At 31.7% G+C, this 17,890-nt stretch overlaps 1 protein-coding gene across 2 annotated transcripts; it reads right to left on the minus strand.

Moving 5' to 3' along the window:
- Positions 1 to 618: 618 nt before the first annotated feature.
- LOC136229602 (diacylglycerol kinase 5) lies at positions 619 to 16,389 on the minus strand. 2 transcript variants are annotated; one of them, XM_066018494.1, is made up of 14 exons: positions 16,227 to 16,389; positions 8,437 to 8,673; positions 8,236 to 8,355; positions 7,198 to 7,326; positions 6,901 to 6,986; positions 6,231 to 6,354; positions 5,934 to 5,982; positions 5,622 to 5,704; positions 4,443 to 4,510; positions 3,708 to 3,782; positions 3,516 to 3,603; positions 3,297 to 3,413; positions 1,541 to 1,571; positions 991 to 1,126 (listed from the first exon to the last, which is right to left on the minus strand). In XM_066018494.1, the coding sequence occupies exons 1-13, from the start codon at positions 16,341 to 16,343 to the stop codon at positions 1,545 to 1,547; spliced, it is 1,320 nt and encodes a 439-aa protein (XP_065874566.1). In that variant the 5' UTR covers positions 16,344 to 16,389; the 3' UTR covers positions 991 to 1,126; positions 1,541 to 1,544. The 2 variants fall into 2 exon arrangements, with proteins under 2 accessions (XP_065874565.1, XP_065874566.1); XM_066018493.1 differs by lacking the exon at positions 1,541 to 1,571 and having other exon boundaries at positions 619 to 1,126; positions 16,227 to 16,387.
- Between the last annotated feature and the right edge of the window lie 1,501 nt (positions 16,390 to 17,890).

A 17,890-nucleotide genomic window follows, 5' to 3' on the forward strand; every position in this document is an offset into this window, starting at 1 on the left:
AATAATACTAGGCCTAATACATTACCAGCTCCCCTAACTTGTCCAAAATAGTAGATTGGCTCCCTGAACTTTGCAAGTGTCTCACCAACTCCCTGAACTTGTTTATTCTGTAACAACTAAATACAAAAACTTATTAAACCTAAATTGTAAAAATACGTCTTCATCCATTCGAGAGGTATTTCGCTTCTCCTACCTTTCAACCTATTATAAGAGTTAGTGTTGCAGGTTTGAGAGATTGAATGGATGAGGGTCGAGAGTCGAGAGTTGGTAGTTTTTGTATTTAGTAAACAAGTTGGGGGAGTTGGTGAGACATTTGCAAAGTTCAGAGAGCTAATCTACTTTTATGGACAAGTTTAGGGAGCTGGTGATACGAAATAAGCAAATTCAGAGAGCTAGTGAGACACTTGTAAAGTTTAGGGAGTTAATCTACTATTTCGGACAAGTTCAGAGAGCTGGTGATGTATTAGGCCATAATATATCGTATTTTTCAGAATTCTTTGAATTTTGAAGGATTATTAACGGATATTCGTACGGGAATCAACGTTTGTTGACGTCTTTGATATTTCTATTGCGTCAGTGATAATAATTTTTTTTTATCATTTGTTGAGATGTCCTGTCTGAACAACTGGAATATCTAGCTTTTCACATACTTGTTTTTCATGTACACAATCACAAAAAATTAGATTAAACCTTCAAATGCCTATTCACTTATTAATTTGATAAAAAGGTAATTGTTTAAAAATGACTAAAATTGCAAACCAAAAAATAACAATCAGGAAAAGAAATATATACGTTAGAGTTTCGATCAACTGAGATGGGAAATGTCGACGTCTTCTGGGATCCTAAACGTTTCAGCTGCACCGAATTTCTTACGCTCTTCGCTTTCTTCAGACTCTTCATCACTATCATCATCACCACCGTCGTGATGGCTTAGCGACGAGGGATCATGAATGCTTTTAGATTTGCAGTCATGAGTTGCAAGCATGTTGACTTGGCCAAGGTGGGAGATTTCAACTTCAACAGTATCATCGTCTTCCGGTAAGGGTTGTTTCCATGGTTCCCCGTCGATCCTCATGAATGTATGGTCAGCTTCGGCTTTGTGGAACTCGAATCGGATTCGCCGAGCCTATTGACAGAAGAAAGTTGTTTACTTAACCAACTACAATGATAATGTTTAAACTGAGGTGGCAGTCCCCACTTTAATTCTTCAACATTTTAGTTTAGTGGTCATTTGGTGAGGAGAAAGAACTTAAAAAATAAATGTTTTGGGAAAAAAAATGTGGTTCTATAGTAAATGTGATACTAAATAACTTTAATTCTTAAAAAATTTCATTTTGAGGTCGTTAAAGATCAAATTGGTAATCTCAACCCAAAAATCATTGATTTGCAAGTTTTTTTTTTTCCGGAATTAACCTTTAAAATTATTATTGTGTTATCTCAATTTTTTTTATGTCACTTTAATAGAGGTAATAAAATTACAAGTGAATTTCTACCATACCCCCAACTAATAGACCCAACCAGTCAAAAGATGGATACATACCAGTTCATGGGAAATGATCGGGTGTATTGCTCTGAAAGTAATTGTAGAAATGCTCAAATTACAATTGTTACTCATGACTCAAACTCTCATAAAAGATATAGTAAAAATACACGTGACCTGTGAACTCGTTACACGAATTCAATATGATATTTGTGGATTAAGAGTTTTTTAAGTAGAGTTTGGGTAAAAAATTTGGGCGGTTAGGGTTAACCTATTAATAAAAAATAATATAAATATTAGGAATATACTATATGGCCTAATACATTCGTTGCACCCTGAATCCAAATGACCCCTATTATTGAATGCAATTGGACAAGAAGAACAGAACATGAAGTTATTAAATGCAATTAGACAAGAATATGAGTTATTGAAAACTTATTGGTTATTGAATGTAATTGGACAAGAATAGGAGTCATTTGGAACTTTTGAAAGTTCAGGGTGTATTAAGCCTTACTATATCCTTCTATATTTTTCAGTAAAATTCCATGTGGCCTGCGAACATGACATGAAAATGACTAGAACCGGATTGGGTTGAGACAATTCTTGCACGAATTCTTTTCGGTTGGGTAAGGATTGACTATTTCACACTAGACACGACTCACTGATGCAAATTTCCAGCCGTACTTGACAGTTAACTCTCTTACCTGCGCAAGACGGGTTCCATGTCCTTTAGGAGCAAGGAGAACAAGCCCATGCCAAGCATCTCTTTATTGGACAAGAATAGGGGTATTTGGAACTTTTGAATGTTCACTGGATCAGTTGAAGTTTTGGGCCAAGTAGGAGGGCAATGAATGTATTAAGCCTTTTACTATATCCTTCTATTCCTTCTTGTCACCATTAAGAGAGATAGTAAAATTCGATGTGGCTCGCGAACATGACATGAAAACAACTAGAACCCATTTGGGTTGAGACAATTATTGCATGAAATTTTTTTCGGTTGGGTAAGGGTTGACTCATTTCACACTAGACACGACTCTCGGACACTAATTGCCAGCCCTACTTGACAGTTTTAACTATCTTACCTGTGCAAGACGGGTTCCATGTCCTTTAGGAGCAAGTAGAACAAGCCCATGCCAAGCATCTCTTTATCGGACAAGAATTGGGGTATTTGGAACTTTTGAAAGTTCAGAGGGCAGTTGAAGTTTTGGACCAAATACGGGGGGCAACGGACGTATTAAGCATTACTATATCCTTCTATATTTTTCATGTCATCATTAACACAGATAGTAAAAGTTCCACGTGGCCCGTGAACATGACATGAAAATAACTAGAACCCGATTGGGTTGAGACAATTATTGCACGAATGTTTTCCGGTTGGGTAAGGGTCAACTCATTTCACACTAGACACAATGTACTGACACTAATTGCGAGCCGTACTTTACAGTGAACTTTCTTACCTGTGCAAGACGGGTTCCATGTCCTTTAGGAGCAAAGAGAAAAAACCCATGCCAAGCATCTCTTAATTGGATAAGAATAGGGAGTATTTGGAACTTTTGAAAGTTCAAGGGGGCAGTTGATGTTTTGGACCAAGTACGGGAACAACGGATGTATTAAGACATGAAAACGACTATAACTCGATTGGGTTGAGATAGTAAAATTACATACCCACGAACATGACATGAAAACAACTAGAACCCGATTGGGTTGAGACAATTATGGCACAAAAAAATTTCTGTTGAGTAAGGGTTGACTCATTTCGCACTAGACACGACTCACTGACAAATTACCAGCCGTACTTGACAGTTAACTCTCTTACCTGTGCAAGACGGGTTCCATGTCCTTTAGGAGCAAGGAGAACAAGCCCATGCCAAGCATCTCTGAAACCAACAATCTCAAGAAGTCCATCATCGACAAATGGTGGAGTCAAGTCTCTCTATAAACAGAGAAGAAACCATTCATCAGTATGCTTAAAATGTTAATTACTCTAATTGCAAATCTGAAAATTTAAGGCAAATAACCAAGTAGACTGACTGACATCGAGCCGTTTGTTGATATTTGGTGTTCCCCAAGGACTCAGTCCTCCGGAAAAGCTGGGTAAGTTCAGGCAGACAATCGACCTGATGCTGTTTATTAAAAGAGAGTAGCATGGAAAGATGATGAGTTCATAAACACACAGACTCAACATACAAAGCCATGTAATGTGACAACATATGAAAATTGAAGCTACCTGTGGGGTATTTGTAGGTCTTCCCATTGACCGTGTCTTTTCATGATCTTAACCTTCGTAAGCTGCGCTATGTTCCTGTAATAAATATTTACATCACATATTTTAGAACATTTAAACTCGTCTATTACGTTTTCCTGATACTAAAAAACTTCATCAAAATAAAGCTATAACATCTGAGGATGAACTATAAACTAATTCAATGGATAAAGGCAGTACTATTGCAAGCAGAGGAGTCTACGAGCTTGGCAGTAGAAAAAATTAACTACCGCAAGTTGAAGAACTTAGACTCTGCTCCCAGCATCACATAGATATAGAAAAGCAGACTAGAGTTGGCAGAAATCTAACTAAAGCATACCACACATTCACTAGCATTTCATTCCAACATGGGAAGAAACTCAAATTGTGGAAAACTTTATTGCAATCAATTTGGTATTGCCCAAGATTGCTACAACTGACATGCTTAAAATTAGAAGGTGGTTTTATGGTTAATGATGTAACAAATATTCAGTTCCATGAAAAGTTAAAATTCAATTTTATGGCTATAGATAGTACAAATACTCCTAACTCTAATCATTACTAAGAGAAAATTCAAAATACAGTAACAGAAATATGAAAAGCATTTTAAGATTCCTTCTCACATAACGAAAATTTCAAAACAGAATGTAGTAAGGAGAAAAACCACCCTTGTGGGGTGGTGGGGGGTGGCAGTTTCATAATGCAAGGAGCAATACATACTTTGAAGAGGGATGTGCAACAGAAGCAAAAAACCACCCTTGTGTACAACCAAGCTTTGCATAAGTACTCTGGTTCCCAAGCAAAAGGATGGCAGAAAAATTAAAAAGAGACAACAGTTAGAAAAGCAATAAGCAGCATTCATTCCATAGCATAATAGCATTCATTCCATAGCATAATAGTATTCATTCCATGCATGAGAAAAACAAAGCTATGCACCGAAGCCTACGGCATGCTGTATCCTACAAACTAATTGAGCAAGCTATGTACTATAATAGTATTTCTCCTATGTGAATCAGCCTATTGGGTACTCGTTTACCATAATAGTGCTTCCATAACTGATTATGGAACTTCAAAACATGGTTAAATTATAAATGGATGATGACATACAATTTTGACTCCGACTAGAATTCAACAAAATAAGAAAAAACACCCTGCACACAGTTTGCAAATTCCATTACATAAACTGCATATTGCAACAGAATTCCTAATCCACCACATATTGGTTATATTTAAAACCTGCAGAAAACCATAGACATTGAAGCAGCTCGACATGTTTCAAGGTGACATCTTTTCATAGTAAAAGTAGACTTTCAGAATGGGCCTAATACATTTGTTGCTCCCTGTACTTGTCTCAAAACTTCAACTGCCCCCTGAACTTTGAAAAGTTCCAAATGACCCTCTATTCTTGTCCAATTGCATTCAATAACCCCTTATTTCTCAATAGAAATTGTTGAATGCAAAAAATGGGAGACACGCTCTGTCACGTGTCAAAGTGGTCACCCCGGGTCAAAAAGGAAATGCCAAATAGACAAATAATTAGGGACTTTTGAAAGTTTACGGGGCAGTTGAAGCTTTGGGGTTATTGAATACAATTGGACAAAAATAGGAGGTTATTGAATGCAATTGGAAAATAATAGGGGGCTATTGAATGAAATTGGACAAGAATAGGAGGTCATTTGGAACTTTTGAAAGTTCAGGGGGGCAGTTGAACTTTTGAGGCAAGTACATGGGCAACAAATGTATTAAGCCTTCAGAATGTGATCCAGTAATGTAATCATAATAAAACTATCAATAACACAAAGTTTGAATTATGCAACAACCTCGTAAGAATGTTCAAATGCTATAATTTTAAAATCAGCCTATTTGCATACATACATAAAGCATAACACATTATAATACCTGATTAACTAACTGATTCTTAAATTTTTCAGGATGCAGCTTTCTCTCGGAATGAAATCCGTATGAAATTTGAGCATCCATTCCTGTTAGCAACAAAAGACATCTAACTGTCAAACACAAATTTCATTGAAAAGATCTAAAATAGAAGAATCCATCACATGAAGAAAGACAATGAAAATCCAAAAATATATGTTTATCCATTGTAATCCAGTTTGAACATAGAAGCTACAGAACAAAACGAGCCTGTCAAACAAGAACAGCTTTACAAGTACGCTAATATTTTTATACATTTGTCCAAGTAAGAAATCTTACCCATGCTGAAGTAATTCCAGAATCCACCACGAAATGTGTGGTAACCTTCCTAAGAAGGAACAGAAGTATTACTTGTAAGAACATGCATAATGCAACATCTCTTAGAAAATAGGAAATAATATAGAAAAACGGAATCAGGAAAAACCAAGCATAATGTAATGTTCTATCCCTACTAATACACTGTGTGGACCTTGTTTTCACATATAATCAAGCCCATTGGAAAAGAAAATTCAGTAGAATGTCCCAGGAGCAAGTAATGGAGAGTGCATGAAAAGCAAATGTCAGAAGAGTACTAACCTTGCTGAATTCATCAGTTACAGAAACACGATGAAATGCATGCAGAGAATGTGGTAGCTCAAGAGGTGCAATGGGGTCACAAGAACCTTGACGGGGAGCTCTCATCCTCATTAGAATATGCCAGCTTCATCACATAAAGGAATCATACAAAAGAAATCATGAACAACCAAAAACAAAATGAATTAAATAATCAGAAAAATGCATACTTATTTATTGTCCCATCTATCTCAGCATTTCTCAGATACAAAGAAATTAAAAACTACAGTTATATGATGAGAAGACAATTTGGGGATCAAAATGACAAAATCCAGTTGTTTGTCTAGCAGAAGAATAAGAAGAACTAACAATTTGTGATGAATAATGCAAATAGTAATTAGGTTAGGGTAATCTATGGCAAGCGCTGATAAGCAATGGTTCCTCATGATTTAGAAACACAGATAAAGCAGCCGAAGAGGTCACGGGTTCGAGTCTTAGGAGCGGCCTCTTGCCAAATAAATTGGCAAGGGAAGGCTTGCCCCCAGTACACCCTTGTGGTGGGACCCCTCCCCGGACCCTCGCTCAGCGGGGACGCGTAGTGCACCGGGTCGCCCCCCATAATAACAGAAATCCAATTTAAAAGTGTAATGAGATATAGAAACAGGGAAAGAGATAGAATGGCATGTTAACTGACTTGTCTATTTTCATTTCCTTGGCTTCCTTTACTTGTTTCAGAAAAGACAACACAGCATTCTGATCAGTTCCAGGATTCTTTTTTCCCTACAATAAGGAAAAAAGAACAAGTAATTACATTATTTCATAAACCAGAGAAACACATAAGAGAAGTTCTTTTGAAACAGAAGAAAAGGATATTTTCCTTGTCTATTAGTTCAGAAAGTCTATTGAAGAAGCTGTTAAAGTGTCTACTGCCTGGATGCACATTTAATGAGCCAAATGAAACACTACAAGTTTAAAGAGGGAGAAATCTCACCCAACCAAATGCAAAAGGAAGATTATTTCCAGTTCCTAAAGGCACAGTGGCAATTGGAGGTGGATGTGGGAACTTGAGATCGCAAACAACTCCAAGAAGCCAGCCAGCCGTTCCATCACCACCTGCAACCTAAGCGATTCAAAAAAAGGTTAAATTTGGTGATACCATGCCATAAAAGAAATGATGAAAAAATTACACGTGGATAATAGGGGACACTTCCTCAAAAGGCATAATCCCCGAGTACACGTGTCCCAATCACACCACAAAAACCCAAACACACACCCTCCTTTCCCCGCTTGATGCGGAAACTTACGAAAAGGGTAGGGAGGTCTAAATGGCATAGTTGTGAAAGTCGAAAGGTGAGCCGAGCCGATGAGGGATGTTACAACTACATTGATATGTTTTATTTAAGAGCAATACATATATATACAAGGTTATCCTTCAATCAAAGAGACAAACTGACCCTACCAGCAGCTCTAGCAGCCCTAGAGCAGTCTTGGACATGCTATTCATTAATTACATTGACTTATGCTCTAACAAGGGAAAAATATCGCCTTGAGGCGAGGCGACCACCTCTCAGATGTGAGGCCACAAACAAATTAGAAAACACAAAAAATAAAACTATAACTCATAATGACTCGTTTAACTTCTAAAGTTGTAAAACAAAATAAAACTCCTAGTCCTAATAACATATCAAACATCATCATCAATCCAAATCCAAGTCGTCAACACGTGAAGACCTGCTAAAGTGTAGGATCAGCCACATGGAGACTTTAGTATAGGATCAGCCAAGCTCAACCTCACAAGGTACACACAACTTCTCCTTCTCTAAAAGTACTAGCAGGCTTATATGTCTACTGACTTAACCAAAGAGAGGGAACCCCGGATTCCAGCCCCTCCTTTGCTAATCTTATTTCAGGTATTCAGGGCAATCCTTATGCCCAGTTCATAAAGAGAAGACATCATTCGGTATACATACATTTCAAATAGAATTCTATAAACATAAACAGAGGAAATAGTAGGTAATTTAGGGCTTACAATGATTCGGAGCCTCTTCTGAATCTCATAAGCTAACTGACTTCGAGACTTGAGTAATTCAAGATTCAAATAAATTCTTCTCAACACATTATCAGGAGCCTCCACCCCTACATCAAATACCTAAAATAAGAACAAATCAAACGCATTCACATACATAGATTTGAAGAAAAATAAAACGAGGAAGAGGAAAAAACAAAAAACCTGTTTGGGATTGAGAAGGGAACGGTAGGTAAGGAGGAGATCACCGCCGAGCTGGCCACCGCTCTTGGAGTTGATAAAGACCAAAACAGGACAATCAGGGGGAGCTGAATTGTCATCTTCAGGATGACAATCAACAGCGGAGGCGTCCAAATCAGATTGGAAAATGAAAGAGCGAATTCGGAATTCCTTCAACGTGGACTCCAAATCAGAATCAGACATGGTAGAATTGGAATCAATCTGCATTCATATAATTGAGAAGAAAGTGAGAGATTAAAGATATGGAGTGAAGAAGGAAAATCAGATGGAGGGAGAAGGAATTGGTTAGTTGAAGTTCAGTTGGTTTTTATCGGTTTTATATTATTAAAGGTCGGAGAGATGAACGGACGTCGTTACCGTTGACTGATGATAATTATATAGTAACGGATGTACCGAATAATTAACGTTTTTTAAACAAATTCTAAATCTGAATAAAGGTTCAACTTTTGGGGGATATTCACTTTAGAAATTAGGATGGAATCTTTTTTATTTTCTAATTTCTTAGGATTCAAGAATAATAAGTAGAAGCTTCATGGATAGTACTGGGTCAAATAACGCGTTGTTTGATAAAACTCAAAATTAAGTACTGAAAAAATAAGTACTGAATTTTAAATGCTGAATATTATAAGTGTCGAAAATATTGAGTGATATAATTATTATAAAAATATTAGTTGATAATGTTTAACTTACCAAAATAAGTGATTTTTAACTTAATTTATTAATTTAAGTGGTGGAGAAATAATTGTTATCAAACGCACTTAAGTTAAATAAGTGCTTAATATTTTAATTTAAGTCATTAAGTGGGTTATCAAGACTATGCTTTTTATCTAGATGTAAGTGGGTTATCAATTTAGACTCTACATATAAAATAGTATTAATGTAGATTTAATGTTTAAAAAATAATGATTTCAAAAAAAATGTTTAAAAAATAATATCAATTTAGGTTCAATAACGGAACGTGATACGTCATTCATATTACTCCGTTAAGTTCCATTAATTGTAGATGAAGAGAGAAATCAAAACTTAACAGAATAATATGTGTCATATTCCGTTATCGATGTGTAAGTTGATACTATTTTTTTAAACGTTAAGCTTGCATTGTTGTTATTTTTACATGGATACTTCTGTAAAAAAACTTAAACTCAATATCTTATCCTTTTTTTGTTTGAAATAATATCAAGTTTTATTAATTTAAATTAGATGAAAGAATATTGCTAAGAAATAGTGGTGGATATATCCACTCACCCCGAACAAACACAGAATTGACCGCTTTTGCTAGAGTATGGACAACCGAATTCGCTGAACGTTTAATAAAGGAGATAGAGCACAACTCTAAATCTTGTAATAAATGAATACAATCAGAAATAATGTCAAGTAAATACGAACGACCTTCTAAACCCAATTGAATTGTCTTGATTATGATGAGACAATTCGACTGAATTTGAATTTTCTCACTAGAGCGATGCATCTTAATCTAACTTAAACCTTCTTTGATAGCCATGACATCGACTAGCTGAGGACTGAGATTTCCTTGAAAAACTCTCATCTCAGCTAAAATGCATTCTTCAGAGTGATTACTTGATGATGCCACAAATGGAAAAAGAATTTTGATGCAAGAATTAAAAAGAAAAGAAGAAACTTGGCAACTCATATCCGTTGAACAGCAGCGGAGTCCTTTTAATTAATATTGTTTAACTTATCTTCTAATCATTGGACATTCCTTTGTTCATAAATCTATAATCAAATCTGTTCATAAGCTTCTAAATTGAGTTTCGTCATACTCAAACTCGACTCGTTTATAAATCAAATGGAATACCATCCAACTTTTATTGAGTCATACATTCATTAACAACTTGGCTCATTTAGGTCCCTACTTTTAACTAATACCTTATCCCTTGATTAAAGACTTCTATTATTTAAGATTTAAAGCTAACTTTAGACCCTAATATATACAACAAAAATCAATTACATCCCCATACTTTAAAATGAGCAATTGAGTCCCTAACCTTCCGTGGAAACCTCAAATTCCCTCCTTCTCTCTAACGTGTCAATGTGTCATTTACCCAATGTTGTTATAATAATTAAATAATGAATATTTCAATGCTTAAAGATTACCATTATGATTTGAAAAGAATAAACAAGTGGACTATATTGTTAATTATGTGCTTATTAATGTTAATTATAGCAAATTAAAATTTTATTTTTTATTTGTATTTTTCTTTTGTTATTTCTCATTTTATTGTTGGTTATGGTATGTCTCCCTATAGAAGTGATTATCATCTGTCTCCTATATGAGCGTTATCATTCCTTCATGAAAAAACATAAAAAAATTATCTGTAATCATATAGATTTCGTAGCATTTTTTTCGGCATGACTTTGTGATCTTTCAATGAGCCATATTATATATATATGGCTCATTGAAAGATCACGAAGTCATTCTGAAAAAAAAAATACTATAAAATCGATTCTGAGTGAAAAGTGTTTTTGGCCGTTGTGCCAAAAACAGTTTCAAACACAATATACTGTTGCTCTATCATGATCTATGATATTGAAGATATAGATTCAACATTCTCTGATTTATTTCTAAATTATAATTTTTTAATTACTTATACTATAACCATTATTTAAAAAAAATCATCATTTCAACTAATAATTTATAAAGATATTTTAATTTTGATACTTTAATTATGTTTAAGTTATGTGTTGATGATCACTTTTAATTATTAACTTTTAATTTATACCATTAAAATAAATTAATTTTTTTTTATAATACTATAATGTTAATTTTGATGAGTTGGGATAATATAATGGGACATCATTACACATAATTATAGGTTAGAAATTAATAGAACAAACAATTTTTTATTGAGTTAAAAGTTAGTGAATTCTAAGATAATATTTTTAATATGTAATGTTGATGTGCATTTTCCAAATTATCCAAATCAATATTCCACACTAACATAATTAAAATATCCTCATAAGTAATTACTTAAAATATACCCATAACATTTATATTTAGGAGCAATTTTACTTTTAACATTTAAATTTTTTATCTTTAATATTGGCAGCTAAAAGCAATTTTATCCCCAAGTTTGGTCAATTAAAGAAATTATTCATCAAATTGTCTTATCGGTCATAAATCTTGTCATCTATACTTCACACATGCGTAATTTTATCATTCATTAGTAACAGATCGCAAGCATATGATTAAACATGAACTTTTTAAAAATAATTTAAAAAGATATATTTTGTACGAGTTGGATATAAAAATTTAAATATTTCACGGAATTTTAAAATATTATTAATTTCTAATTATATTATTAAATCACAAAAAATATGATTTTTTTAAAATCAACTTACGTGTAATTAGTGCAGAACAAGGAACAAAATATTTGTGTTTTATAATAGACTTTATACCTTTAAAGCCCCCTCAAGTGTCTCAATATTGCAACTAACCCCCCAAACTTAGACTTGTGACAACTAACCCCTCAACTTGCTTATTTGAAACAAATAACCCCTTAAATAGGTTATTTCAGGAGTTTGTTTTCCCCTTTAGTTAATGTATCAATAGATTACTTAGATGTAGCAACCGATATTTTGAAATTTTTTATTTATGATGTAATATTATTTAGAATGTTTTTTTAGGTTTAGGAGTTATTTGTTCTAAATAAGCAAGTTGAGAGGGTTAGTTGTAACAAGTCTAAGTTCGGAGGGTCAATCGCAGTATTAGAACAACTTGAGGGGGCTGAAAAGATATTAAGCCTTTATAATAATATCTGAAATTGACACAACTAGCCAATTTATGGATAAAATTGCTCTTGAATATCAATATTAAGAGTAAAATTGTATCATTTTAAATGTTAAAGATAAATTACTTCTGCCTGTAAATGTTAGGAACATTATTGCACTTTATCCCTACTTAAAATGATGAATAGTTTTTTGAATTTATCATAATTAACATTAAAATAAATATAGAATTAAAAGCATACTTTTTTTCGATGGTAATCTTAAGAATTTAAACATTAATTTTTTTAAAAAAAATTAGACTACAAAAATACCTCTAATGTTGAGAGTCATAAGTAAACTTATTTCTAACGTTTAAAATTATGCAATTTTATTACGGTTAACGTTGGCAAATTAATTAGATCAACTTCAGATATCATAATAAAACACATAAATTATGTTATATATTATACACTAATTTCATATCAGTCGTAACGAAAACAAAAAGAATTTAAATCTTTTTGTAATTTCATAATGGAATTCGAGATTAATATTTTAAAACTTGATGAAATATTTAGATTTTTAATTTATTTTTGTCCAATTTGTACACAGTATAATTTTTTTTTTTAATCTTTTTCATGTGTATATACATGTTTATAATTAGTTAATGATAAATGCTAAAATGACGTATATATATAATAGACATAACAAGATTCATGAACGAGAAAACAATTTGATGCAAAGTTGCGCTTGACCATCAATGTTAGATGTAAAATTGGGGACCCAATTGCTCAATTTTAAAATACGGGGATGTAGTTGGTTTTTGATATATATTTAGAATCCGAAACAAGTCTTTATGCTTTTGTTTGAATTAATATTTTTTTCCAAACGATGACTGATGTTTCGATTGCTAAAAACGATGATTTTTTCATTTGACTCTATAAAAATAACTGTTAATAACCTCCAAATGGAAAATTTCAAGAATTAAAGTGGTTTAGTACCACATTTACAAATTTATTTTTTAAAATCTTCATTTTCGGCGTTTTCTCTCTAAACATTCATTTTTTCTCCCTAATCAAACAACACCTAAATAACATCAAATTAAAAAGTTGAAAAATCAAAGTTGTTTAAAATATTATCAAGCGTTCGAATTTTTTCAATTTTAAAATTATCGATACTGATTTTAATTTTAAGGTTATTACTTTTAGTAAAACAAAAAACTCCAGCTATCCCCTAATTTTGGAAAAAGAAATTTACAGATACCAATTAGACCAAAAGTGAAAGTACAAATATTTTTTTTTCTTTTACTTTATTCTAAAATAATTTAGACACATTGGATTGGTGTGTTATATTTAAAAGGGCTTCCTACGTGAATATCATGATTAACTACAGATTTACAACTAAATCAGATTATCAAATTTAATTCTGAATATTTCTATATATGACAAATAAAGTATATTTTTAAACCCTAATTTAAAACTTCTAAACTCTAATTCTTAAATTCTAAATTCTAGACAATGTATTTTAGGCCCATAATTTATAAACTCCAATTTAAAAAATAGATTAAAAGTAATAACTGTATTAGTTTTATATAATTCAAAATTAAAACTTGATATAATTGTAAATAGTTTTTCAAGTATGAATTTATATGTAAATTTCCCTATTTAAAAAGTATTTTCTAGAAAAATATAAACAGGGGTTTGGATTGGGCTGATAGGTTGATGGGCTGCAAATAGTAGATGTCCAGATCAACCCACAATTATTTTAGAGAAAATTACACAGAAATTCATTTTTTAACGACTATTTATAACTATGTCAAGTTATAATTTTGGATTATGTCAAACTAGTGAAATCAATACTTTTAATATATTTTAAGGAATAGAATTTATAAATTAAAAATTTAGACTATATTTTCTAGAGTTTATGATTTATGAATTAGAGTCTAGAATTTTTAAACTATAGTGTAAAATCATAATACATAAAGAATAATAGCATATTAAAAAATTAAATTTGGTGATATGACTTAGTTGTAATTTTGTACTTAATTATGATATTCATGTATTTAACCCATTAATTTATGTTTGCTTTTTATACGAAAATCACAATAGTTATAACAAAATTTAATTTTAAATATATTATTATTTTTTATATATTATAAAATAAGTATGTTTTTATATATAATTTAAAACTCCAATCCATAAATTCTAAAATTAAATCTATATTCCCGTGTAAATTTTCCAATAAAATATAGGGAAAATTACATAGAAATTCATCTTTTAAAAACTATTTACAACTATGTCAAGCCATGGTTTTGGATTATGTCAAACTAGTTACTTTTAATATATTTAAGGATTAGAATTTATAAATTAGAAGTCTAAAATATATTTTCTACGGTTTATGGTTTATGAATTGGAGTGTAGAATCTTTAAATTATGATGTAAAATCACAATATATAGAAAATAGTGACATATTAAGAATTAAGTTTGGTGATATAATTTAGTTGTAAGTTTGTACTTAATTATGATATTCATGTATTTAATCCATTAGTTTATGTTTGCTTTTTATACGAAAATCACAATAGTTATAACAAAATATATTATTTTTTTTATCTATTATAAAAGAAGTATGTTTTTATATATAAATTTAAAACTCCAATCTATAAATTCTAATTTTAAAAAATATACTAAATTTTTAATTTATAAATTCCAATCTTTAAAAATATATTAAAAATAATAATTTTTTAGGTTTAAAAAAAATTATATATATTTTTTAAAACTAAGGGTTTTGCGTGTCTATTTTCTCTTCTTTCCCTGAGCTCCTGTTGTCTTTGCTTTTTGATGATAATGTGGAAGTTAGCTTTGCTCGGCTAATCCCGGACTAATGCGTTGTGGTGTTTTGTTTTGTTTTTTTTTTCTTTTCTCTATCAAAAAACTAAATAATTTTTAAAATCTATATTCCCGTGTAAATTTTCCAATAAAATATAAACAGGATTTGGGTTGGGCTAAAAAGGTAATGGGATGCAAATAGTAAAGGGTCAAATACATGAATATCATAATTAAGTACAAAATTACAACTAAGTCATATCACCAAAATTAATTCTTAATATATCATTATTTATTCTCTATATATTATGATTTTATACTATAATTTAAAAAATTTAGACTCCAATTCATAAATCATAAACCCTAAAAAAATATATTATAGACTTCTAATTTATAAATTCCAATCCTTAAATATGTCCAGACCGAGCCTAGAATTGTCTTTGCAGCTCTGTAATGGATATGGATGCCATTAATGTCATAAATAAAACCTTAAATTTCACTCAGACAGTGGCGGATCCAGGAATCGACGTCCGAGGGGGCTAATTTTAGTCCGATGTTTAAATTTTCGCTGACACGACTTGATTTCACGGTTTTATATGATGATTCATGTTAGCCGACCCCGAATCATTTCGGGACTAAGACTTTGTTGTTGTTTAAATTTTCGAAGTCCAGCCTATAGGGCTGGACAATTTTTTTTAACCTTCTTGTAGCATACTTAAACTTTATGGTTTTTGTATGTTAGCTAAAAATTGTAATATTTTCACACTTTTTTTTAGCTATATTTTTTTTATAATTTTTATAAAATTTAATTTAGAAATTAAGTTAATTGAATCTAAAAAGTAAGAAATTGATTTTTTTTTATAGAAAATTTATTTGTTTTATAGAAAAGAGATAATAAATTCTTAAAAAAAGAGATATAATAAAAATAACTTCATATAAAACAAAAAATAAGATTTACGATGGTTTGAACCCATAACCTCTCACCTTAAAAGAAGACTGTTAACCAACTAAACTACTTTAAATTTTTGTGATACTACTACATCAGTTAAATATATACTAATATTTGGGGAGCTACACGGGACAAAAATAACGGTACTCAATGGCGGAGGCGGAGCCGATGGCCGGGGGCTTCGGCCCCCGGGCTCTAGGCTGGATCCGCCTCTGCACTCAGATTGAAGAATAATAAGAAGAAGAAGAAGGTGATCATACCTTGTTAAATAATCGTAAGCAAGTAGTGAGTTGATGATGTTTTGTTTCCTCCGAGTCACGAGTTTTAACCTTCTTCTTGCTCGAGTTCTTCAAAGAACAGCTATGAAAATTACCCATATTGATGATATGATCTCACAACGGCTCTATTCTATCGGTTTTGGTTAAGACAATTATCTTTTCCTTAGCTTATGTATATATATAATATTTTATTTAGTGGTTTTGGCTTTTCTCCACACTGAGTATTTGCTGACATTTCCGCCAACTTAATTCTCCGTCAACGTGATGTTAAAAGCTTATATTAGGCTTAATAGGCATCCGACCCTTTAAACTTGTAACATTTTTTTTTATCTGGCCCTCTCAATTTAGGGAACAATCTCTCAACCCCCTCAACTCTCCAAAAACATCACATACAACCCCTTACACCACTATGTTCGGTCAAAATATAGACCCGTATAGAAAACGCGCTCGACTGTTGACCACACCAATACCACATGTCATTTTTTTATTAAATTTTTCCATATTCGTGCGAGGTGATGTCGTTGTTTGTCGTCGCAGCCTTATCGAGGTGTTGAGGTTGGCGATTGTGGTCGTCGAGGTGAAATGTATCCAAGTGATTGTTACAAAAATGACACGTGGCATTGGCCGTCGGAACTATCATGGTCACGAGTAGTTTTGACCCCATTAATATTAGTCTAAATAGACTCTATGTATTAATATTTCATTGTTTAAAGATATATGAGATGGTTAAAAATACTTGCTTCTTTTTAAAAGGTCATAAGTTTAATTCCCCTAAACTCAATTTATTTTAGAAAGTGTTTATTTATTTAAATTTTACTTTTTAATAATTACAAAACTATATTATCTTTATTTATTTATTTTTTTTTTTTGAACATTTTGAACTTATTTTTATTATGTTTTTTCCATTAAAAAAATTATTTTTTTTATTTTTGAGACTCAAACAATTTAATTTCTAAATTTAAAACTAAAAATAAAAAATGTAAAAATGTTATAATTTTTTTTTAGAAACTAGCATTGAACTAATAAAAACAATTAAATATATCTCATTACGTGTTAGGCTTGTCCAAAATTCAAAATTTCAATATTTTAGACCTATTAGGTACTCCCTAAATCCAAATTTCTAATTTTTTTAGGCCTGCCAGGCCTCTATAAATCAAAATTTCTAATGTTTTTTACCACTTAGGTCTTTCTAAATCCAAATTTCTAACTTTTTTTACCTGTTAGACCTCCATAAATCCAATTTTTTTAATTTTTTTTTACCTCTTAAGCCTCCTTAAATCCAAATTATTCATTTTTTTGGGCCTGATAGGCCATTTGAAATCAATTTTTTTTGATTTTTTTTTACATTTTCAGCCCTCCCTAAATCCAATTTTTTTTTACATGTTAGGACTATTAAAAAAAATCTAGGTTAATTTTGAGAAATTGTATACTAATACTTAAAATTGTTTTTTTTTATTCACTTAAAATTGGTTCTTGACCATTCAAATTTTAACGCGCATATATACAAAAAAAAATTAAACAAGTTCGATTTAGCAAAATGACGCACGTATGAAATGTAGATGACAAGATTCATGACCGAGAAGACAATTTGATGAATTATTTATCAAATTGACCCAATTTATCAACGTTAGGGGTAAAATTATTAT

This window comes from Euphorbia lathyris, chromosome 5 (genome assembly GCF_963576675.1).
Source record: "Euphorbia lathyris chromosome 5, ddEupLath1.1, whole genome shotgun sequence".
In the NCBI taxonomy this organism is placed as follows: domain Eukaryota; kingdom Viridiplantae; phylum Streptophyta; class Magnoliopsida; order Malpighiales; family Euphorbiaceae; genus Euphorbia; species Euphorbia lathyris.